Raw genomic sequence first — 25,627 nt, 5'->3', positions numbered from 1 at the left:
CAGTCCGGTCATTGACATCAGTCCTGTGTGTTGCATCATGTTCCTGGATATATTCTCCCCAAATAAATCCTGTGTTTCCCCAACTCCTTGGACTCCTGGTCCTCTTTCCCCACTCCGTGCCTGTTAGTGCATTCATATAAATATATGGTTCATGTATTATATGTATATTCCTTTACATTGAAGTATGGGGATTTTTTTATAGGTATTATACTCTTTAACCATATATATATATATCAAATGCTGTTGTAATTATTATTATCCATGCATAGTCACTTTGACCTAAACAGCTTCTTCAAGGTTCTGACATTTGCACAGCACCCATAGATGCTCTACATCTCTATATCTGCAGTCCTTGTGTGTTATTATCTATCTATCCAATCTATCTAGCATAACTGGAGCTCTCATTGTTTAAAACCAGGAAAGAATGCTATTGATTTCCATAACAAATACTTCAGCACCCACATGCACACAAAGCATATTTATGTAGAGGTTTTGTGTTACACTACATATTTTGCCATATTGTATAAATCTGATATACCGCCCAGCTCTTAGCAAGGGTCAAAGTTGTTTATGGGGAGTGGTGAAGCATTGCATGAGCAGATGATCTGTAGCTATGCCCTTGGGAGTGAACAGCAACTCAACAGCCTAATTGTTTATTTTATTTTCACTTCATGCACGACACCTTGAAAAAAGCAATAAAATCATTCCTTGCCTTTGAAAGCACAAGTAAATGCCATTAACATTCACATTTTAGGTTAAAATTTGTAAAAAAAAAAACAACCCAACCACCCCAAAAACATTTTTATAATAATGAGTATTTACAACACATAAGGAACATAATTAATTTAATCCCTGAATTGTGACTTTTTAGGCTGGCACATAGCATTATTTTTTATTTTCCAAATTGATATTTCAGCTGACATTCTTTACAGTCTGAATGTTATGTACTGGTTAATCGCTGTAGCTGCTGTTTCTTGAGGATTTCTTATATACATGAATCTGTTGATGCTGAAACTCATTTCACTGAGCGTCCTGCTTTTGAAGCTTGAACTCCTTCATGATGCCCTAGGGGACACAGATATTCTTCATTATGTCATTGTCTGAGTGATACACTCTGCAATTACATTATACAATAATTCTGTGTGTGTATAACAATTCCGGTACATTTTACATGTTCTCATTACTAGAATTTGACATGTGATGGTCATTACCTTCCTTTGGTGGGGGCTGGGAGGGTCTTGCCGGTGGTCTGCCCTTGCTGGGAAGCTCGGCGGTCTCTCTGTAGTCCCTAGGTTTGATCTGCTGAGGGTCTGGTGGGCCCCCACGGGATTTCAGAGGCAGTGGGGGCCTGTTACCAGGTACTAAACCCCCCTCTGACCGAGATGGCACCACAGGTTTCTTGTTATAGCCAGGAGGTTGCAGAGTCACAGGACCTGGGTTTTTGCTCTCAGTGGAGCATGTGTAGGAGCGATTTCGGGGAGTGGGTACAGGTGGGGGACGCTCGGCTTCAGGTTCAGGGGACTTGGAGGTGCCAGAGAAACCTTCTGGTAGACTGAGGTGGTCCTTGCGGGGGAAATCATGTTCTTTTGAGCGTGACGTCTGCTTTGTTACCTCCATGGAGCCATAAAGAGGATTGTCAAACATCTCAGGAGGCTTTCCATCTTCACCCCTGCAGAAGTTACACTTCTGAGTTAATTTAAAATCTCAATGGTATTATTTATATAAATTCTTATTATTAGTAGTATTATTATTATTATCAACTTGAAAGAAGTAAAATAATGGTGTTATATATATTTTATTTAGTCTTTTTATGGAGCATACTTACACATGATCCGACCCTTTTCCTTGAGGACAATGAACACCCATATCAGTTTTCTTTGGTGAAATGTTACCCTGAGTTGTATCTTTACTTATCTGACATCCAGGGGGACTTGCTCTTGGGGGCATGTTGTAGCTCCAGCCCATATCTGACATACCTCCAGATTTATAGCCCACTCCCATGTAATTGGGATTACTTATGTTGATGGGTATAGGAGACCTGAACAGAGAGACATGTGTAATATCGCTTCCATCTCATTGACTGCATAGAGAATTTGTGACACCACTGTGACTGCAGAAATAAACTTACTTGTTTGTGTGGTCATTTCCTCTGTTCTTTGGAGCTCCAGAGTCATCCCTCTCAACCTTGACAAAATCTATCAAAACAGAGAAGTTCCTGAGTACTAGTCAGACAAATGTGAAACACTCTTTTACACTCCATTCTGTTAAGTCAGTTGTTTAAATTAAATGCAAATGTGGGTCTTCATATGTCAATGAATGGATCACAAAACCAAAGTAATTTACCCCTACATTATTTTATAATAAATACTGATTCTGTGATAGTGAGCAGTTTTATACAAAACAATGTTTTCAGTAAACAAATGGCTGGTTTTGAATTCCATTAAAATAAGTATAATGTTAATATCAAATTACTCCAAATATCACTACCCCATTCAGCTATCCATCCATCCATTTCCTACACCTTTGACCTGTGACTCAAATGGTAGCATTATCTGATTTTTTTATATATAGTTTTCAATTCTTATGTTTATTCACCTTGTCTGATATATCATTTATAATCTATAAGAATGGTCATTATATAGTGCTTTTTCAAGGAACAAAATTAGCAATTCTCTTCTGAATGAGAAAAGTGGAATGATATTGAGATAATGATTATTTTGAAAAAAAAAACGTTTTATTTGTGCTTTTGGTATTGCAGCTTAATTTTAAATGATAGTGGATGCTTTTTAAGGCTTTGGTTTTATTGAGAGTTCAAATGCCACTGCCTTGGGGTTTGTTCTTCATTTTGACAAACAGTACTTTGCCAAATAAGGTAAAGGAAATATAAATTCCAAGTAAAAATTTTTTAGATCTTTATCACACATTAATATTATTAATTGAATCAAAATGTGACACTGGCTGAAAAGTTTTCATTTCAGTGTTTTCTTTACGTAGATAGCTATGCAGCCACCATTTCGAGTAGGCTAGCCTTTTTACTTTTGCTCTTTTACCCTATAACACTATGTTACATTTAACTCTTAGTTTGGCTTCCTTATTGTAATGGAAAAACCCCTTTTTCAAGGGATGAGGGAAGTGATGCTTACCATACAGTTTTTCAGTCTGCTTGCCAACGGAGGTCCGCAGCTGGATGACTCCAGTTAGTTCTCCAGTCTTCTCTCCATGGTGTGTTAAGGCAATGCTAAAGTCTACATTAGATGTCTGTGCTTCACGCAAGGCCACACAGCCCTCCCCTGTGCAAATGACAAATGGCACTCCATTTACAATCTACTATCATCTAGTAGAGGTGCTCTTATTATGACAGTGAAAGTAAGTAATTAAATCTCCAAACAACCTTGTACAGTTTGCGGCAAGATTCAGGGAATGTGGAATTATTGCAAATGCTAAGAGAAATCACTTTGCAACCAATGAATTATACAGCCATCCATTTTCCACCCATTTATCCTGCTCGGGGTGGGGGGGCTAGAAAGTACCACAGATAGAGATGGGCACATGGCAGGTGCACAGCATGGATGCGGTGCTACTCCATCCCAGGTCACACACATGCACATAATTACACACGATGGGGCAGATGCCAGTTTATCTAACTATGGGTCTGTGGATCCAGAAGGAAACCAGAAAGTGCAGCACAAGGAGAACATGCAAAACTGCACAGACCCCTATGCTATAAATATTAGACGGAGATGTTTATGGAACTATATTATACATACTTTATACTGTTCTTCTCTCATATGCCCTAACTTGCCACATTAATATGGTGGTTTTTTTTTTTTAAAAAAGTAAGAAAACATGGTTGCAGAAATTTTTACATTATTATTATTAATTTTTAAAAATTATATAATAAAGTAGCAGCTCATATTTAACAGTACAACCTTACAATTTAAATGGTGAACAGAGGATGGGTCCAAGCTGTTACAGATTTTTGGAAGAGTTACTTTAATAGTGGAAAACACGTCAACTATGGTATACCAATTTTTCCTCTCAAGTCTTCGGGTTCTACTGCATATTCTCAACCTTGATTTATATTTCTACTATACAGCCATAGCTTAATTTTTTGCAAAGGGCACCAATTGTGGTAATGTGGGCTTCATACTATAATCAACAAACATGCAGTTAGGTAAATTTCCCAGTGACTGTGTGCCTATGGACTGACATCCCACCCAAGTTACCAGGATCCTGTACTATATGAAAAGTATGGAATGTGGATGGAAAGACTAATAATTGCCCCTCAATAGTCCAGAATAAACCACAGTCCATATCCAAATAATATTTCTGTGGACTTTTAGAAATTTAACATTTTTCATTTGATTGCATGAAGACTGGATGAGTGTGGGTTTCGAGTATTGTAACGTGATGAGGAAGCCTGATGTCACCCGCAAAAAAAAATAATAAAAAAATAAGTGAATTTTAGAAATTTGCTTTTCAGCCGTACACAGTGGGGTGCCTGTTGCCTTTTGGTCACATTCATTTCTCATACTGTCTTACCATAAGATTCTTCACAGTCAGTTGATTTAATGCTGATCAGGATGTGCTGATCCAAGAGATACTCTGGGTCCGAAATGATTGGTTTAAGCTAGATATATAAAATGAAGAACGATTACATTCAACAGAGCTCTCAGTCATTACATTCTATATATAATGAATCAATTTTCATTGTAGTACTTCAACTGAATGTTGACATGAGAGCTATATCATTTTTCATTTACCTCAATATGTGATCCAAATCGAACCTTTAATGATCCTTCACTATGATCAAGATTTTCTCCCTCAGGACTTTTTACAAAATCTGAAAATCACATGAAATCGAATATTAACATTTCAAAATGATTATGATGAACTATTAGTGCCAGATTGAAGCCCATACACCAACTCATGGAATAACACAGCATTGCTGTGAATGGCAGAAGGTAGTGTATCGTAATTTGTAATCTGAAGAGTGCCTGTAGGGGCCTGGAAGTCCTTAGATCTGCCACAGTGGGCATCCCTTTGAAACGCTGAGAAATTTGCAAGAAACTAGTTTGCCAGATTCCATCCATCCATCCATTCTCTACTGCTTATCTGGGTCGAGTAACGGGGGCAACAGTCTAAGCAGGGAGACACAGACTTCCCTCTCCCTGGCCACTTCATCCAGCTCCTCTGGGGGAATCCCGAGGCGTTCCCAGGCCAGTCGAGGGACATAGTCTCTACAGCGTGTCCTGGGTTTTCCCCGGGGCCTCCTCCCAGTGGGACATGCCTGGAACACTTCACCAGTGAGGCATCCAGGAGGCACCCTAAGCAGATGCCCGAGCCACCTCAACGGGCTCCTCAATGCAGAGGAGCAGTGGCTGTACTCTGAGTCCCTCCTGGATAACTGAGCTTCTCACCCTATCTCTAAGGGAGAGGCCAGCCATCCTGTGGACGAAACTCATTTCGGCTGCTTGTATTCGTGATCTCGTTATTTCGGTCAATACCCACAGTTCATGACCATAGGTAGGAACATACATCGACTGACAAATCGAGAGCTTTGCCTTTTGGCTCAGCTCCTTCTTCACCATAACAAACTGATGCAGTGCTGACACTGAAACGATCCGCCTGTCGATCTCCCGCTCCATCCTTCACTCACTCGTGAATAAGACCTCGAAATACTAAAACTCCTCCACTTGGGGAAGGGCCCCCTCCCCGACCTGGAGAGAGCACTCCACACTTTTCAAGCTGAGGACCATGGTCTCAGATTTAGAGGTGCTGATTCTCATCCCAGCCGCTTCACACTCGGCTGCAAACTGCTCCGGTGAGAGCGGAAAGTCACGGTCTGAAGACCCAACAGAACCATATCTCTGCAAAAAGCAGAGACCTAATCCTGAGGTCACCAAACCGGACACCTTCAATGCCCTGGCTGCCTCTAGAAATTCTGTCCATAAAAGACATGAACAAGGGCAAGCCAGGCGGAGTCCAACCCTCACCGGAAACGAGTCCAGCTTACTGCCGACAATGCGGACCAAGCTTGGACACTGGTCATACGGAGACCGAACAGCCCTTATAAGGAGGCCCGGCACCCCATACTCCTGGAGCACTCCACACAGGACTCTCCGAGGGACACGGAGGAATGCCTTCTTCGAGTCCACAAAGCACATGTAGATTGGTTGGGCAAACTCCCATACACCCTCCAGGACACTGTCGAGAGTATAGAGCTGGTCCACTCTTCCACAGCTAGGGCAAAACCACATTGCTCCTCCTGAATCCGAGGTTCAACAATCCGACGGACCCTCCTCTCCAGGACCCCCGAATAGACCTTTCCAGGGAGGCTCAGAAATGTGATCCCCCTATAGTTGGAGCACACCCTCCGGTCCCCCTTCTTAAAGAGGGGGACCACCACCCCAGTCTGCCAGTCTAGAGGCACCGCCCCAATGTGCACACAATGCTGCAGACATGTGTCAACCAGGACAGCCCCGCAAGTAGAGCCTTTAGAAACTCTGGGCAGATCTCATCCACCCCCAGGACCCGGCCACCAAGGAGCTTTTTAACCACCTCAGTGACCTCCACCCCTGAGAGTCTACCTCCAAGTCCCCAGACTCCTCGTTGGAAGGCCTGTCAGTGGGGTTGAGGAGGTCTTCGAAGTACTCCTTCCACCGACCCAAAATGTCCCGAGTTGAGATCAGCAGCACCCCATCCCCACCATAAACAGTGTTGATGCTGCACCACTTTCCTGCCCTGAGCCTCTGCATGGTGGACCAGAATGTCCTCAAAGCCATCCGGAAGTGGTTCTCCATGGCCTCACCAAACTCCTCCCACACCTGAGTTTTCGCCTCAGCGACCACCGAAGCTGCCCTTCACTTGGCCCGCCTGTACTCATCAGCTGCCTCTGGAGTCCCACAGGCTAAACAGGCCCGATAGGACCCCTACTTCAGCTAGAGGCATCACTCACCGCCAGTGTCCACTACCAGGTTTGGGGATTGCCACCGTGACAGGCACCAACCACCTTATGGCCTATTCGCACTCAATGTCCCCTGCCTCCCTTGGGACATGGGTGAAATTCTGCCAGAGGTAGGAGTTGAAGCTCCTTTTGACAGCGGATTCCACCAGACATTCCCAGCAGACCCTCACTATACCCTTGGACCTGCCAGGCCTGACCGTCTTCCTCCCCCACCAGTGGAGCCAACCCACCACCAGGTGGTGATTATTTGAAAGCTCCGCCCTTCTCTTCAGCTGAAAGTCCGATGACACAACCACAAAGTCGATCATCGAACTGCAGCTTAGGCTGTCTTGGTGCCAAGTGCACATATGGATGCCCTTATCTTCAGCCACTGCCCAACTCACACAGCACCCAAGCACTTTGACCCCTCCTACGGGTGGCGAGCCCATTGGAGGGGGGACCCACGTGCCTTCTTCAGGCTGTGCCCAACCAGGCCCCATGGATACAGGCCTGGCCACCAGGCACTTGCCATCAAGCCCCACCCCCAGGCCTGACTCCAGGGGGGGCCCGGTGACCTGCGTCCAGGAGAGGGAAATCGTGGATCCATTATGTTTCTTTTCATAATTGGTATAATGATTCCTTTTGGAAAAGTGTCAGCTACGCAACACTGGAGTATGTAAAGTAAGGTAATAACTATAATATTGTAAAACAATATTTAATAACTATAACTATTGAATTATTTTTTACATTTACCTAAACTTATCCTTGTAGGTCACTAAGATTTAAGGTTTTTCTGTAAATATTGGATAAAGTTGTCTACACGACTTGTAAATGAGCATTAAGATAACTCTCCACAATAATAGATATTGCTCACTCTCTAGACAGCTGGAGTGGTACTCAATGAAGAACTTGGTGTTAGATTTGGTCCTCAGGATGGCGATGCAGTTCATGAATTTAATTCCCCCCTCAGAAGCACTGCTGGGATCTGCAATAAAGCGCAGAAATCGTGTGGCCACAGATAAATGAAATTAGCATCAGCTATTACTGAACTTACCACACTTCCATACCTACCTCTTGCCTATATACTGTACTTATATAATTTCAATATCATGTAACCAAAATAATGTGCTCATTTTGCCTACGACATCATGCAGGGATGCTTAATGCAGTACAATAACTGATACAGTTCACTTCCTGCTACAAAGCCTTATTGTTATATATTACCATAAACATTTTATACTAATATGTCCATCCATCCATCAATTTTCTGAAACCACTTATCCCATCTAGTGTCCCGGGGGGGAGCCTATCCCAAAGGCTACAGGCGCAAGGCAGGGAACAACCCTGAATGGGGCGCCAACCCATCGCAGGGCATGCTAATATGCTAATCTTTAATGGCATGGAAAAAAATACCATTTTTTGAGACAAACTGTGATGTTACTCCCACTTGAAATGTTGCAAACACAGGAGAGTGGTCGCTTGTCATGATGTCATTGGTGCACCCTGAAGGTTAAAGCACAAGAACAAAACAATAGTGTTTGCCATTACTGACAGGTTTGCAGATATGCTGTGATTAGAATTAAGAGTAAGTATAGCAAAGTAAGTACAGGAAATATAATGCCTTACCATAGGACTGGCACCCCACATGAACAAGGGGGTAGGACTTGCGCAGCACCCGATCACACCATGAGGGTAGGTTATATTTAGTCTGCGAAGAGTGATTCACAATTATATTGCTTTACCCTCAGGCACGCCATGCTCTTTCCTTCCTTATTTATTTTATGCTACACAAATAATTGCAACATATTTGCATGTATATATATATACTGTACATTCATTTATCAGCATTGCTAAATATTCAGGGTAAAATTTATGGTACATGGTTGTATGGAACCAATGGCAAAAAAATGAATAAACAAGGAGTATTGATCCTGTTGCAAATGATCACAGGGCATTAAGGAATAACTGCACTGTCAAGTTTACATAAAAATGCTAAATGAACCCAAGCTGTGTAGCAGTGTCAGACACATAAACTGATGTATTCATATGAAGCAAAATGTTTGCTGATTTTAACACTGAAGAACATCTGGAAAAACTTACCCCTGTGGCTTTGGCCTTTGTATAGGCGTATTTTTCGCGTGTGTCCCTCTCAAAACGATACGTGGGTGCGAATGTAATCTCCTCCTCATCTGATGTAATAAAAAAGAATATATTAATGTGAGGAATTTATCATTAACCAAACCTTTCCAAAAGAGAACGCACAAAACATTTGTTCTGGTTTGGTTGGCTTGACAAAAAGCAATGATGTGTGTATACTCAGATAGATTTTTATATATTTTTATAGTTTTTATGCTGAATCTGGTATCTGGAGAAAGGTGACTTTCAGGCCATTTCTCAGTCTTTCATCAATGAATACATTTCTGTAAAAATACGTTAATGTCTATCTTTTGTTTTAAGCCTAAATGTGTTTTTGAAGAACCTCCATTGGTATTTACAACCTATATTACCTTATAATATAAAGCATGCATATTATTCACGTAGTCAGCATTGAATTCGCCGTTCTGCCCAGAGATAATAAAACAGCAATGAAATTTCTGCATTGTTCAGGCCTCTGTAAAAGGTGTATTAGTATACCATAGTTTATGAAGACCTTCTCCTCTTGTCTTTCCTGGGTGAGCTGATCATGCATAAGGAGCTCCTGGTATTGCTGCTGCTTGATCTTACTCACAATATTTTCTGCTTCCTGCTCAGGAAAGAACAAGTACAGTATGATTCTATGACATGTAATATCCCCCATCATAAACAGCACTGGGGAAGTTACTCACAAAAGTAATCCATTAAAGACAAAGGTGGACAGTTTAAGTCTGGAAAGCACAAACCCAGACCAAGGTTTTGTTTCAAGCGACCAGTGGAGTACTCTGTGACTGTGACTCTTTATGCTCAACTGGATGGTTTAAACAAAACTTGGTCTGGATTTGTACTTTCTGGACCTGAACTTTCCACCTCTGTCATTAATGGATTAATTTTGTGAGTAACTTCTCCAACACCGATAGGATAAATGCATATATGTCGGCTTGTCAAACAGCAGTTTCACTTCCAAGAAAATGGGGTAAGGTTTGTTCAGTCAAGCTATCAAAATTACCAATAGCTGCTGTTCTATTTGTTTGGACAACTCATTCATTATCATATACATTTCCTGAGAAATTCATTTAGAAATGGCACGCATAGAAGAAAAACCGTGTTTTGGAACAATCTAGTAGGAATGTAAATGTTTAAATATACACATTTTAAATGTGATGTTTTATTTACTTACGCTTGATGGCAATTCAATTCGATAATTGAGATCACCCAGCCAGAAGAGGTGAGTGAATCGATGCGTAATATCGAATGGATTTAGTTTCTTATCACCAAGGTTCAGGAAACGTAGAATGTTGATATAATTCTGGTTTCGTCTGATAGTAACACAAAGTGAAATATTTAGTGAATTACTTAATTTGGTATAAAATCATTAGTATTTTTTGCACTGAAATGAAACAGGTGGCACCATTCCATGACAGTTATTAATTTGAGACCCATTACATTAGCAATAATGTAATTAAATATTACTACATATAGCTAATTCAAAAATGGACAGCACATACGTATGCACACCAAATAAATTACAAATAATGAACTGCATAATGCAAGATCGTGTGGAATTATAAGATTCTATAGTGCGCAACTTTGCCTGTATATAATTAGAGATAACATCTTTTGTGAAGTGTTCCTGGCTATAGCTACAGAGAATTACAGCTTTATGTAATATCCATAGGCCAATGGACTTTCATAAGGCAATAGTGTCCTAGCTGCATACCGTAGCTTCTTTTCGCTGCCAGAAGTCAGGTGACTGTTGACAAATCCAAAGGAGGTGTCATTGAACATGAAGGACACACCAACGGCTCCTTTATTACCTGAAACATGAAATGAACATTAGGCTGCTGAAAAAATATCTGTTTATAAATAAAGATAAATCTCATGATCTTGTTAGCCAAACCGTGATATAATGTAAGAGTGAAGCAGACTGAGACAGGACTTGCTCGGCTGAGTTATGCACCTCATCAATGGCTCATGTCAGTCACTCTAATTAAAAACAGGGTTTATATACAACTATGTCCACCAAAACAAATTTTGTAATTGAGCACATTTACAAAGGAGTTACAGAATTTAATGTTGGCGATCAGAGACAAAAAGCAAGCATTTGTGATGGTCTGCTGTTTATGACTGGATAATAAAGTTGAGATGCAGCAGGTAAATAAAGCACTTTGCATTTGAGAAAAATCCCTATTAAAACTCTCCACAAGCACAAACAGCTGTTTTTCATGGTACTTTCTTTAAACGTATTTGACTAACCAAGGGCATTGGCAATCCCTGTCTTGACACTGTCTGAGAAAATGTGCGAGATGCGATTTTCATGCTCAGGCTTTGCAAGCACAACAATTCGGATGTTCCATAGTGTATGAATGGATATCTGTAAAGAATCAAAGGGATACAGTTTGTATGCTGTTAATCTCTAGCAATTAATAAATGTATATTGACTCCGATAAACATTAAAGAATGCAGAAAAAATAACACAATAATAAGCAACCGTTTCAGAGCCTTACTTGTTTGAAGGAAATATTGGTGATGTCCCTCAGAGTGCTTTTCAGAGTATCAACCCAGTCCTTCTCACCCAGGGGGTCCTCTTGACTCCCAATAACATAGATATCATGGGGAATGTGACATGCTGTGTCATCCTGAGTTTTTCCCTGGCCCTTTGACTGGAACCAGGAATTTAATTTTTGTGGAGGACCAGCATTTCCTATGACAGAAAAAAAACTATTAGCAATATAATAAAAACAAAATAACATTACTTCTTATTTGTGCCTAGGATTTCCCAGTCTTGGCCTGTGTAAGCACAGATAATAGAGTTGCATGCTTTAGGGGGATCTGGAATGCATGTTAAATTTCACAATAAAAAGAAGGATATCTCAATTCTGAATTACAATCAAAGATACTTTTTTTTGCTTTTTTAAAACATAAGAACAAAAGAAATTTACAAAGGAGAGGGGGCCATTCGACCCATAAAGCTCATTTGGGGTTTGACAACATCAAAGGCCTTCTGGAAACCCAAGAAGATCACATCATACACCTTTTTGTGATCAATTTCTCTTGTAGCTTCCTCAAAGAACTCAAGTAGATTAGTTAAACAGGATCTACTTCTCCTAAATCCATGTTGGCTATCCCTCAGAATGTTACTTGAATCCAGGTATTCTACCATTTTCACTTGAATTATAGCTTCCATTACTTTTCCAGGTATGCAAGTTATACTGATTGGCCTATAGTTTGCTGGATTACTTCTATCCCCTTTCTGCATAATAATTTTATTAGCATGCTTCCAATAAGAAGGTACCACACCAGTAGATAGGGATTTCTGGAATAATAAAGGTTGGCTAATAATATCTCTCATCTCTTTTAAAACTAAAGGTAAGATGCTGCCTGGGCTCTGCGATTAATTTATTTTGAGCTTAGCTAGGCTTTGTACCACATCAGCCTCAGTTATACATATATTGGTAATAGACGACATTGTATTTGTACTAAATAGTGGAAAGTTACTCGTGTTCTCTACTGTGAACACCCGTGTAAAATAATCATTAAACTCATTTACTATATCAATTTCATTTTCAATTATAAGGCCCTTACTATCCTACAAATTTGTTATTTCAGCTTTTAGAGCCCTTTTGGAGTTAAAATATTGGAAGAAACTGTTAATACCATCCTTAACCTCCAGTGCAATCTTCCTTTCTACAATCCTCTTAACGAATCTAATGTTATTTTTTAACTCAACATGTTTTTCTTTTACTATTGTAAAAGGTATTTTCAATATGTATTATTATTATACTTTTTATATTTTCACAATAAGGAATGGTATGGGTCTCTTTTAATTGCTTTAATTTATTTACAGTGCTACATTGTGAATTCTATGAATATTTTCATAAACTGATCAAATGCATGTAAATAAAGGAAATGGTATTTTTGTTATAATAGTTGACAGAAACAGAATACTTTCTTTCCATCCAGGCATCCATATTAGAATGCCATGTAATGTAAATATGAATGTCATGTGTGTGGTTTGTTTGACTGCTTACTTCTCTGTAGTTTTATCCCTGTAATATGTCTTTTGTGACATAAGCACTGTGGTCACGTAGGTGTGGACACAAAAAGGTTTTAAACAGTACTCTATCGCAATTCGGAATGTTGTCAAGAGTGTGCAAATACTCAGAATCAAAAACACATCCGCCGGTTCTGACTGATCTCTAAATTAATAAATGATGATTTAGCATTTGGGGCTACATGGTAGTGAAGTGTTCCCTCACACCTCTGGGATTTGGGTTCAGGTCTTGGCCAGTGTTCCATGTGTGTGGAGTTTGCATGTTCTCTCCGTGTTGTCCTGGGGTACTCTGGTTTATCTCCACACTCCAAAAACATGGTGAGGCTAATTTGAGTTACAAAATTGCTTGTGTGTGTGTGAGTAAGTGAGTGTGCCCGGCAAATGGGTCGACGCCCCATCCTAGGTTGTTCCCTGCCTTGCACCCATAGGTTCCAGATCCCTCACGACCCTGAATAGGATATGTGGTTTTGGAAGATGGATGGATGGATGGATTTAGCATTCGCATGATATGAGGTAAACTTGTATATCTGGGCAAGCAATTAAAGCGACACCTACAGTAAAAAAAACGATCAGAAATATGAATCTATTTACCCATATTCCAGGTGCCTATAAAGATGGTAATCATATCAGGCTCCAGTTTGTCTGAGTGTTTATTCTTCATCTGCTGCAAGAGCTGGCAGAAACCTTCTCTTTTCTGATAAATTGAAACATGCAAATAAACAGACTGTTTATAAACAGATCTTCCGAAGTTAAAATGCTTATGGATTTTGTTTGTTTTACCTTAGAGTCCTCAAACGCAAACTCTTTCCTCATTGTCTTCTCCTTCTCTGTCTCCACAACAATCACCAGTTTATTGTGCAGCTTTTGCGATTTCACCAGCTGCAGGACTGAATGTGAGAGTTTTATTTCAGACAGTCAATCTTAAGCACTACTGTCTATCCCACATGTACACGATCCTCTAGTAATACGAGATGCAAGACTCACTTTTGTTGTGCACATAGTACTTATCTTCAGACCCATCTTTGGCTTTCTTGAAATAGAGTTTTCCACCATCAACATCCACTTTGAAATACATTTTGGTAGGTATCCCTAATACGTCAGATTTCACCTAAAATTAATTAAAAAATGGGTCAGTCCAAAGTCTAAATAGTGTACTGTTTGTAAATATTAAACATAATCCGTGTTGTAGATAATTGCGCTAAAATGTAATAAATATGTCCTCTGACATCCTTTACTTAGTTTAAAATCCTCATGGTGTTTTTGTTTTTGTAAATATGACATGCAGGAAATGTGCCGAAGACATTCAGAAGAATGCTAAAGAAGAATTACTGCACATTTACCCTCCTGTAAAAAAACAGCATATATGCAAAATCACCTGTGTTTTGTGTGATGATTTACTGATATTAGCACCCAGGAAGATGCACAATAATAAGTTTTATTACCTAATAAGGTCATATAACAGAATAAATTCTTACCTCAAAGGTCACAGGTGGTATCAAAGATTTTTTATGACCTCCATCATATCCCATAACACTATCTAAAACTGCATTTTTTGTCTACAGGACAAAGAACAACATTATAATTTAAAGTAGGACAGCAACTGAATGAAAATTTCAACCTTATGAATTTCAGGAAATTTTAAGTAAATGAACAAATAACATATCCAAATGTATAAAAAGGGTAACCAAAATGTGCTTTCATAATGACTTTTTTTTTTATCAAATTGCCAGAAAATAAAATGCAGAAACAGATAATCCTGAAAATAACATGCATTCTAATGCATTGTGATATATTCTTATGAACTACATAAATTATATAATACTAAAACTTAAAGACTACCTTCTCTTCTATAGAGTACAATAGCTTGGTCATCTGTTCAAGTCTGAGGGATACAGATTGATCAGGAGGAACCTAAAATAGATTGTAGGAAAATATTAGGTTAACATGTAACAGACAAACTACAATATCCTAACTCATCTACGAACTTATACAATCCATCATAAAGACGTTTTTAAAACCTTTACATGATTTTAAATGCAGCACTTAACAATCACTAACATTTTGAAGGTGCTTTCATGGTATTTGTAAAGTGCATACCGGATTCTTCAGACGCCCAACCCCAGGTGACATCTGCTGATCCACCACTTTCTGAAATGCCTCCAGGGCAGGTAATGTGCGGGAGATTTCACTAAAAGGAAAGTGCCAGAGTCTGGAGGACATCTTTTAAAATGCAATGCATATTCTAAAAACATTCATTGAAATGCTTAAACTGGGTATTTATAACTTTAAAACAGTTTTTTCCTTTATGGCAAACTGATATTTTCAGTTGCATTAGTTAATCATAAATTATACTTAGAATTTTTGAACACTGATAAATTATGCTCAGTTTTTTTCCAATATATAACTAACTGTCAAAGGTGGTTTTACTGGTGTTTGAGGTATCTGCTGTGCACCATAAACTACATAAAACACATTTTGTGAATTGCCCATATTCATTACATTAGTGCAAATTACCGCCAATGTTCTCCCAAATAATGATGGTTGACAGAAAGATTGTGTATCTCCAATTGGTGTAGTTTGAAAAGTGTTCAGCATCATTGCTGGAAAAGTTTTATTTTTTTACTTCCAGTTTAGAATATTGTGTGTTTGGTATACTTAAAAAAAAACTATATTTCATAATTTCAGATATGCATTTATTCAGAAAAATAAATGTTTATGTATTGCAGTAATGTTAATGAATTCTTAATCATTATTCAGGTTAAACATTTGAAATGAAGGATTTTCAGAAACACTGAATGACAACAAACTGTACTAACCTACTAACATTAATTACCACCATACTTAAAAACATCCATCCATCCATCCATTTTCCAAACCGCTTATCCTATTGGGTCGCGGGGGGTCCGGAGCCTATCCCGGAATCAATGGGCACGAGGCAGGGAACAACCCAGGATGGGGGGCCAGCCCATCGCAGGGCACACTCACACACCATTCACTCACACATGCACACCTACGGGCAATTCAGCAACTCCAATTAGCCTCAGCATGTTTTTGGACTGTGGGGGGAAACCGGAGTACCCGGAGGAAACCCCACGACGACACGGGGAGAACATGCAAACTCCGCACACATGTGACCCAGGCGGAGACTCGAACCCGGGTCCCAGAGGTGTGAGGCGACAGTGCTAACCACTGCACCACCATGCCGCCCTACTTAAAAACAATGTTTTTTAAAATGCATATTTTGGAAATAACACAGAATAATAAATGTAAAAATAAAACTTACTTGTTTAAATTTTTGCATATCACAAGTGTCAGCTGTTTCAGGTATGGGAGGCCAATGCTACCACTCTGAACCTGCTCTGCATCCAGACATACTGAGTTGCGGAAGTATTCCTGGATGAACTTTAGGTGGTCTTCAGGAACACTGATTACATTCAGCAGGGCACAAGACAAAGTGAAATAATAGTTTAAGATACTTTGAGAATTTTTTGTTTTTGCAGGCAAACATGGAGACACATTACGGACGTTTACAAGAAATTTACAAGTGAGACAAGGCCATTCGGCCCATCAAGCTCATTTGGGGAGAACTCAACTAATAGCTCAGAGTGTTAAAATCTTCTCTAGCGCTGATGTAAAGAAACCTACAGTAAGGTTTTAGGTTACACTACACTAACAGGAATACTATTCCATACTCTAACTACACGCTGTTTAAAGCAGTGCTTTCTGAAATCCAGTTTATGTTCTCCTGCTAATTTCCACCTATAGCCGCAGGTTCTTGTGTTTGAACTAATATTGAACTATTTAGCTGAATGGCATCCAGACCTATTAGAATCTTATATACCTGGATCATGTCCCCCTTTAGCCCCCCTTGTTTGAAGCTGAACAGATTTAGCTCAGCTACCCTCTCCTCATAAGATGTTTGTCTAACACCAGGAATCATTCTTGTAGCCCTACATTGAACCCTTTCTAAGGCAGTAATGTCCTTTTTAAGGTAAGGTGACCAAACCTCCAACACTATTCTAGGTGGGGTCTTACCAGGGAATTGCTTAGCATCACCTCCCTTGACTTAAACTCCACACACCTAGAGATGTAGCCCAACATCCTATTGGCATTTCTAATTGCTTCCCCACACTGGCGAGAGTGGGACATGGAAGCATCAACATACACACCAAGGTCTTTCTCATAATTAGCTACCTTTATTTCAGTGGAACAAAAAAATATCTGTGCTATATATTTCTGCTCCCTGCATGGATTACTTTACGTTTGTCTACATTAAATTTCATCTTCCAGGTATCAGCCCAGTCCCTAATTAAATTAAGATTCTGCTGTAGCTTAGTTCAGTATCTGCTACACCACCCACCTTGGTGTCGTCTGCAAATTTAACCAGTTTACTGGGTGTATTGGTGTCAATATCATTTATGTAAATCAGGAACAACAGTGGTAGTAAAATTGAACCCTGCGGCACCCTACTATGAATGGACAACCACTGTGACATTGTGCATCTAATTACTACCCGCTGCTTCCTGTCTGTTAACCAGTTTTCAATACAAGCTGCTACAGTTCCTAAAATCCCTGCTGCTTTGAGCTTAAGCAGGAGCCGTTTGTGGGGAACAACCTTAAAGTCCTTCAGGAAATCTAAGTAGATCACATTGTAGATAAATTTCTCTCGTAGCTTGTTTAAAGAACTTGAGTAGATTAGTTTTAAATCTATGTTGATTATCTACCATTTTCGCTTGGATTCTAGCTTCTATTATTTTTTCAGTTATGCAAGTTAAACTAATTGGCCTATACTTCTTAATACTTCTATCCCCTTTTTTGAATATAGGTATTATAGACATGCTTCCAGTCAGAAGGTACCACACCAGCAGATAAGGATTTAAGAAACAGTCAGCAAATAAAATCCCTTATCTCTTTCAAAACTATACATGAAACGTCATCAGGGCCCTGCGATTTTTTTATTTTGAGCTTAGCTAGGCGTTGTACCACATCAGCTACAGTTACAGATATATATATTTATTCATATATATATATATATATATATATATATATATATATATATATATATATATATATACAGTACAGGCCAAAAGTTTGGACACACCTTCTCATTCAATTGGTAGATTCTCCCTGAAGGCATCAAAACTATGAATGAGCACATGTGGAGTTATGCACTTTAAAAAAAAGGTCACATAACTCAAAATAGCCACCCTTTGCTCTGATTGCTGCTTTGCACACTTGCTAAACACCTCTGGGAACTCCTTCGAGACTGTTGGAAAACCATTTCAGGTGACTACCTCTTGAAGCTCATCGAGAGAATGCCAAGAGTGTGCAAAGCAGTAATCAGAGCAAAGGGTGGCTATTTTGAAGAAACTAGAATATAAAACATGTTTTCAGTTATGTCACCTTTTTTTGTTAAGTACATAACTCCACATGTGTTCATTCATAGTGTTGATGCCTTCAGTGAGAATCTACCAATGGTCATGAAAAGACAACACATTGAATGAGAAGGTGTGTCCAAACTTTTGGCCTGTACTGTATATATATATATATATATATATATATATATATATATATATATATATATATATATATATATATATATATGTAATAACTATATGAACTCTAATGAATGTCAATGTAAATGCAGTTTCATGCTCCCCGGTCGCCCAGAGAAGGATGGGGTACCCTTCCGAGTCGAGGTTCCTCTCAAGGTTTCTCCCTGCTAGAGGGAGTTTTTCCTTCCCACTGTCACCTCAGGCTTGCTTGGTGGGGTTCTGGCTGGTTAAATGTTAAGTGCTTTGTGACAATGACTGTTGTTAAAAGCGCTATATAAATAAAATTTAATCAAATTGAATATAGTCTTGGACTATGCTGTATTAGTAATGTGTCTGTATGTTACTTGTGTCCTCTATAGTTAATACTTGTGAAAACAATCATTAAACTCATTAACTATATCAGTTTCATTTTCAATTATAAGACACTTATTATCCGGTACTGGGGGACTGATGGCTAGAATTAAAAATGACACGATCCACACAATAATGTCAACCTTAATAAATATGAATATATATAAAAAAACAAGATTGAATGCACCACAACCCTATAATGGATAGATTAATTACAGTTCATAAAAAGACAAGAATACAATGCCATAATCCTCTCTGGTAAGGGTCAAACCTCATTTCAACCGCTGCAACTCTAATAATCTTGTCACAAGGCTAAGGTCATATTGCTAGGTAGCTCTAAACTATCTATTCTCTTAATATTTTTAAAAGATTGTGGTCAATTGAGCTTTTTTTATTTATTTCAAATGACAGACTATCAGAAATAAAGGAAAAAGGGAAGACTGAAAACAGTAGTGAAAGAGTTTCACATGCAATTTAGAAATATCCACCTTCAAACCACTTTTCTGGTCAAGGTCACATGGAGTTTTGAAATATATTTTCCATTATGCAGAGCCAGTCGCCAAGCCCCCAGATAAATGTAGCATGTAAAATCTTAGCGATTTAAAAATCACAGAAAGAATTAGCTTCAGTGAGAATGCAATGCATGTGGGAACTTACCCTGATGTGTCAACATTTTGCAGCCTTTGCAAGAAAGTGTCAGACATGGAAGGACGCGCATGTTCTGGGCCTTTAGATGAATCTCCATGAGTATCTTTGCTATCACTGACTGATGATGAGCTTGTGAAGTTTCTTGGCGGCAACTGGGGAGGTAAATTAACTGGCTCTAAAAAATAAAGATAACAGTAAAACAATAAATCAGAGACAACTTTAATTAAAAGCTTTAAAGCCAATACTGATAAAAAATGATTTTTAAATTATATTTGCATTACATTTTACATTTATTTTTATTTAGCAGACATTTTTGTCCAAAGTGACTCATAAGTGAAGCAAATATCACAGTATAAACATATGTGCTGTTGTGGAGCTGATTAGGCATAAGTGTGGCTAAGATGAGTTTCCAATGAATATTCAGTTAAAATTGTAAGCAATACTACACATCTTCCAACAAAGCAAAAAACTAACAAAACTATTTAATTATTTGATTTCAATCTCCTCAATGGGGTTTTATTTTCAGAATAGCCGAATCTTTAAACGTAAACTATATCCATCCATTTTCTGAAACTGCATGTCCTATTCAGGGTCGCAGGGGGTTTGAGCCTAACCCGGAGGTTATGGGTGCAAGGTGGGGAACAACCCAGGATGGGGCGCCAACTGATCACAGAGCACACTCACACTCCATTCACACCTATGGGCAATTTAGTAACTCCAATTAGCCTCAGCATGTCTTTTGGACTGTGGGGGGAAACCAGAATAGCTGGAGAACATGCAGACTCCACACACGTAACCCAAGTGGAGACTCGAACCCTGGTCCCAGAGGCATGAGGCAACAGTGCTATACTCTACGCAGGCTTAGGGAACAAATCTTATTTGTAAAATGGCCACTGCCTGTACTTTCCTTAGTGTGTGGAAAGATGAGCTGACTGACTGATTTCTGTGAGCAGTCCCATTTTTGAATAGTTATTTTTAAAAGAGGGTGTCACATTGGCTCAGTGTTTAGCCCTTTAGGCTTCTAAATTACCCATATTAAATGTCAGTATATCCCCTGTGATGGAGAGGTGCCCCCAGTCCCTCGTGAAATACTCACACTTATATTATAAATGACTAAGTATTAGAGTCCAGTGTCAATTACTATATTTTGGGGTAAATATGAATAACTTCACTATATCTACATCCCTGGTGCATGCTCAGACCTCTAATGAATTTGATAGATTTTCTTGTATGAAATGATTTTCACACTGCAGGTATTTCAGAATGATTGTCATCCATCCATCCATCCATCCATCCATCCATCCATCCATCCATCCATCCATCAACTGCTTATTCTAGTTGGGGTTGAGGCAGGGCTGGACTTTGGATTCCCTCCGAATATATTTTTCCATGCCAGGGGTTGGGGGGTGGTGGTTCCCGGTGATAAATTTTGTAAATCGGGGGATCCGCACACTAAATTCATCTGGCCCAAAACAATCACCCCACTGGGTAAATACCTGGAATTCCTGGAATTCCAGATGGGCAGGAGCCCATTAATCATTTATTTATGAATCTTTTAATATTAATATCAGACAGAAAGCATCCACAATGTTGTGAATCCATTTCTGATTCTTACTCCTGTGCTTTCTGCTCAGTAGGACTACACTTTACTCATGCTATAGCTGACAAAGGCAGCAGCGGACTCAGTATATGTAAGTGTAGAGCAACACATTAACCTGCTATACTATATTTGCACGGTTTTCATGTAACAGCAGCTTGACGATTTCCAGACTATTCATCACCTGAATCATTGCTGTTATACAAACAGATTCAATACGTTGGCCTATTTACATGGGCTTTCTATTTAGAAGTATTTCACAACTATGCAAAACTATTTTTAACATGCTGCTTTTCAAACAAAATCTGTTGCCAGTCATTATACAAAATATGTCAGTAGATGGGTTTGGATGGCTTTCAGATGATTGGCTGATACAGCAGTGAGCGACTGCTAGAGTTCAGTACCTGACTCCTCCTCTGGTTCCTCTTCCTTCTGAACTGGGAACTGCAGGTGTGTCACCAGGCCCATGTTCTCCTTGTAGTACTCCTCCACCAAGTCATTCAGCACAGAGAAAAAGCGGATTGGGACACCCGCAGAGGCCTTGACATGGAGCATGACAAGAACAAATGTCCTCAGACTCAGATATGTCTGTCAAGTATACCAAAGACTGCTCTAGATTTGTTGAAACTCACCTTCTTGATTAATACAAAGCAATATTATCCAAAGACATATGTATTTTTTACTAGTAGTATTTAATTTTTATTGAATACAGAAAAACAGATTCACGGCATACTGAAGCTATTAAATTCTAGGTATAGAATTCCATTGCTAAAGTCAGGGCCATAAAGGATCAGGATATGCTATTTTAGCAGGTATATTAGCACTAGATTTGAACAACAAAGGAACCTTAGATTCAAAATCCACAGAATACCTACAACACATGGAAAGAATTGGCCCTGAAAAAACTAGCTGCCCATTGGCCTTGACAGGAGGCCTGACAATAGGCACACAATGAACTCTGGCTAAGGAACCACACCTTTCTTCACTTTTCCCACATGAATTGAACTAAGAGTGATCATTCCATTTATTTGACAGAACTTTTAAATGCATTTTATTTTACTTTCTAGTAGCTATTCTTGCTACCAACAAAAATGATAAACAGTTTTCAATTTCCTCTGCTAGGACCTGGACAAAAAACTACATATGCATAATATTCACAATGTTGATTTGTATTTTTGTTGTGTTTCTTACTGTGCATCCAAAATCATGAAAATTTATTTTCAAAGACCAAGGTTTCAAGATCCTGTACTGAATAACCAGTAAAGAAGATGGTTGGTGGATAGACAAATAAAATGCTATAATGTGTTACATATAATGGTTCTAAGTTTATGTTTTTTGCACTAGACCAGTTGTCAGCTTATGAATTATTCATACATATAATGCAGTGTAGTGACAATACTAGCAATATTATTAAATATTTGCTGTCGATTATCACTGACAGATGAAAGTGCAGAAATTAGCTACTTTCCATTTAAGCTGTGCACAAGAGGAACTGCATGGCTCTCTCAACGCCCACACAAAAAGGATAAATTAAAACTGCAGACCTGCTACAGTTAGAAGAGGAAGTATGGAGAAATGTGCCTTAACACAACACAGAAAATATAGCAGTTTTAATATTTGTAAAATACAAGATATAAACTTTGTTTCACAGTAGTCATGATACTAGCAAACTAACAACAATACAGTTTTAAATTTTGGAATTGCTATATTACTCATTCTATGATCATGTTCTAAATGTTGTGCATAAATTGCTATTATTTTTCAACTTTCACAATGCCATTCATAAGTGTAGATCACTTAAAATATTATGCAAGCCAAGTACAGCATTGAAGATAAATGCTACTTATGTAAGGTAAATGTCTGGCCTTCCATTTTCTCTGAGAAGTATATGTCCAGTGCTTGACAGCAATACATTTCATGGAACCTGTACCCGAGCTCAGCCTTATTAAAACAGCATGACAAAACTAGGTGCTAATTATGGCACAGCCGTTCTGCATTCTCACTATCAATTCACAAGGAATGGGTCACCAAACAACACATCAGTAGGCTGGGTCAGTAGAAGCGTTTCACAACCAAACGGCACCAGAGAAGAGCACAGTCATGAGAAGCCCCAGATAAGACGGTCTCCCACGCTAAGTCCCAGTCCATGCGGTGTGAACGTGCAGGGCTGGCAATAATACATCCTTGAGAACAGCATATTCATTGGAAACCTCAGATAGAATGACATGATCATGTCTCTCTCATTCTAGTCCAACGAAGTGTGAACATGAAAAATGCTGCAAACTGAATCGTTTACATTTCAGTGCCATTACTGGCATTTTAATAACCATGTAGCAGGGGACAATAATGCCTTAGCAGCAGACAGTTTTTCATAACTGAACACAAAAGCAGAACTATTTAACTTATGTGGGGCCACCTCTGAATGTACTTGCATTGTTAGAGTTAATTCCTATCAGGAAAACAAATCCTGAAATGAAAATGGTGGGGTTTTATTTAATTGTTATCATTAATTATCATAATTATACCTGAACAGAAAGTTTTCTGTCTTCATTTGGCAAAATCCGGTAAGTGTACACACAGTTCTGATACCTACAGAAAAAGGAAGAATAAAATGAAAAAGAGCTTCTGGAAAGCTGCGAATGAAATGTAACACTATGGTGTATTGTACCTAAGCTATGTATACAACTCACATTAATTTTAAAACCAAACAGCAGACAGATGATAGCATTTGGAGAATAGTTTCTGGAGTCAATTGATATGGCAAGACATTAGACACAAAGCAAGTCTGCTGTTCAACATGTGCTGCAACTTTCAGAAACACTCATGCACTTATGCACTTCCCACACACATCATCTCAAATTATATACATTCTATGCTATATATTGTTTGATGAAGGTATCTTTTTTCACTGCCATAAAATGACATGATGTCATAGACATTTTTATTGTTACGTTACTTGCACATATAGAAGCATGTACTTCCAATATGGTGACATATTATGATATTATAAATCAATTTTAGCTATATTCAGTATAAAGCCACAATATATCATACTGCATTTTTCACCCAAGGAATAACAAGAACCTTGGTAATATTTGACATAAATCCACACCATCAGAGAGGTGTGGTTTAACAGTAACTGGCCTACATTTGAATATGAATGCAATACTAGCAGCCATCTTTGCCTATAATCTGCATAATCAAAATATGTAAATCATGGCATCTTCGGAGGCCAGGTATTTGTAGCCTCTGTAAACACTGATGCATAAACTGCTCCTGCTCATTCTAAACATGACTGTCCTAATATACCCCTGTCAGTGAGGGTGGAGGTGCCTACCATTGGCTGCAACAGGTGGTCCTACACCATGTCATTATTTGCAATGAAAAGCTCGATACTGAGCACGTCAGCTTAAAATTCACCTTGCTGCTTTATGCAGCCCATTCAAATGACTGCACCAGGGCAAACAGAAATGCCATACAAAGGTACTTACAGCACACAGAGGGCAAAGGCTCCTTGGATTGACTCGCTGTCACGGATAAGGAAACTTCCATCCTTTGCAGCCTTTGAAAGCAGGTCCTCAGCTTTGGAGCGTGTAATATTCCCATGGTACCAAGGCTTTGCCATTCTGACTACTGACTATGTTTCTGTTTTCAAAGTCTGTTCAGTTTTTTAATTTGATTTCAAAATACACAGAAACTCGTCAGTGGAAATTTAAGTTGGTTTTCTGGTTAAATTCATCTTGGTGCTGCTTCTGTCTCTTCCTATCACTCACTCTTTCGCTCTCTTCCTGTTACAGAGACGAAAGCTGTAAAGAGGAGGAAGCAGCTACATACAGCATGCTGCACTTCCTCATTCGTACTTGAGAGTTACAAGTTAGAAAGCTACTCGTAAATTAATTCCAGTGTGCATGCAGAGCCAGCACTGCTCTTTCTGGAGAATAAACAAATTGACCATTAATTGTTATAATATAAGCCAGGCTTTGGTTATCTTATGCAAAACTCTTGTTGTACATTTATAAATGAAATGAACAAAACTGAATTGTATTTGCAGCTTGTTTATCTTTCCATCTCTCAGCTTGAGCTTAAAAGGAAGTGACATGTGAACATGATGAAGGTTTCAATATGTCATGCCTTGTACTTTGTGATCACACTGTTTGGTGCATGTAGGAAAATGACAGTGATGCTATCAGGTTTTAAGCAGTTTGTGAACTTACAGCTCTGAAATGAAATGAGTATCATATAGGCATGGCAATATATAGTGGGTAGTACAGTGTTCCAAATCATGCCTATCCAAAATTTTAGTTTTATTCAGGCCTTGAATTCCCATAGAAAATGTCACAAGC

General features: G+C 38.9%; 1 protein-coding gene across 1 annotated transcript; it reads right to left on the bottom strand.

Annotated features, from left to right (window-relative positions):
• Positions 1-637: 637 nt before the first annotated feature.
• inpp5d (inositol polyphosphate-5-phosphatase D) lies at positions 638-25,098 on the bottom strand. Its single transcript, XM_048976242.1, has 27 exons — positions 24,776-25,098; positions 23,810-23,873; positions 21,689-21,824; positions 19,697-19,862; positions 16,417-16,557; positions 15,231-15,321; positions 14,973-15,044; positions 14,609-14,689; positions 14,118-14,241; positions 13,914-14,020; positions 13,725-13,827; positions 11,587-11,783; positions 11,336-11,453; positions 10,800-10,896; positions 10,260-10,398; positions 9,581-9,689; positions 9,047-9,135; positions 8,573-8,654; positions 8,360-8,449; positions 7,821-7,931; positions 4,764-4,843; positions 4,543-4,630; positions 3,144-3,290; positions 2,129-2,195; positions 1,826-2,038; positions 1,212-1,669; positions 638-1,065 (listed from the first exon to the last, which is right to left on the bottom strand). The coding sequence occupies exons 1-27, from the start codon at positions 24,907-24,909 to the stop codon at positions 1,016-1,018; spliced, it is 3,354 nt and encodes a 1,117-aa protein (XP_048832199.1). The 5' UTR covers positions 24,910-25,098; the 3' UTR covers positions 638-1,015.
• Between the last annotated feature and the right edge of the window lie 529 nt (positions 25,099-25,627).

Source organism: Brienomyrus brachyistius, chromosome 15 (assembly GCF_023856365.1).
Source record: "Brienomyrus brachyistius isolate T26 chromosome 15, BBRACH_0.4, whole genome shotgun sequence".
Classification (NCBI taxonomy): Eukaryota; Metazoa; Chordata; class Actinopteri; order Osteoglossiformes; family Mormyridae; genus Brienomyrus; species Brienomyrus brachyistius.
Note: the sequence above shows the minus strand (reverse complement) of the source record. Positions and strands in the feature narration are given on the sequence as shown.

What these genes read in the sequence shown, in the direction of transcription:
- inpp5d (XM_048976242.1), bottom strand. Translation starts at nt 24,909, where the DNA reads ATGGCAAAGCCTTGGTACCATGGGAATATTACACGCTCCAAAGCTGAG. An exon ending in GCCTTTGCCCTCTGTGTGCT is followed by an intron (nt 23,874 to 24,775) that starts GTAAGTACCTTT and finishes CTTTTTCTGTAG; the next exon opens with GTATCAGAACTGTGTGTACA. An exon ending in GAAGGTCTTCATAAACTATG is followed by an intron (nt 9,136 to 9,580) that starts GTATACTAATAC and finishes TTATTACATCAG; the next exon opens with ATGAGGAGGAGATTACATTC.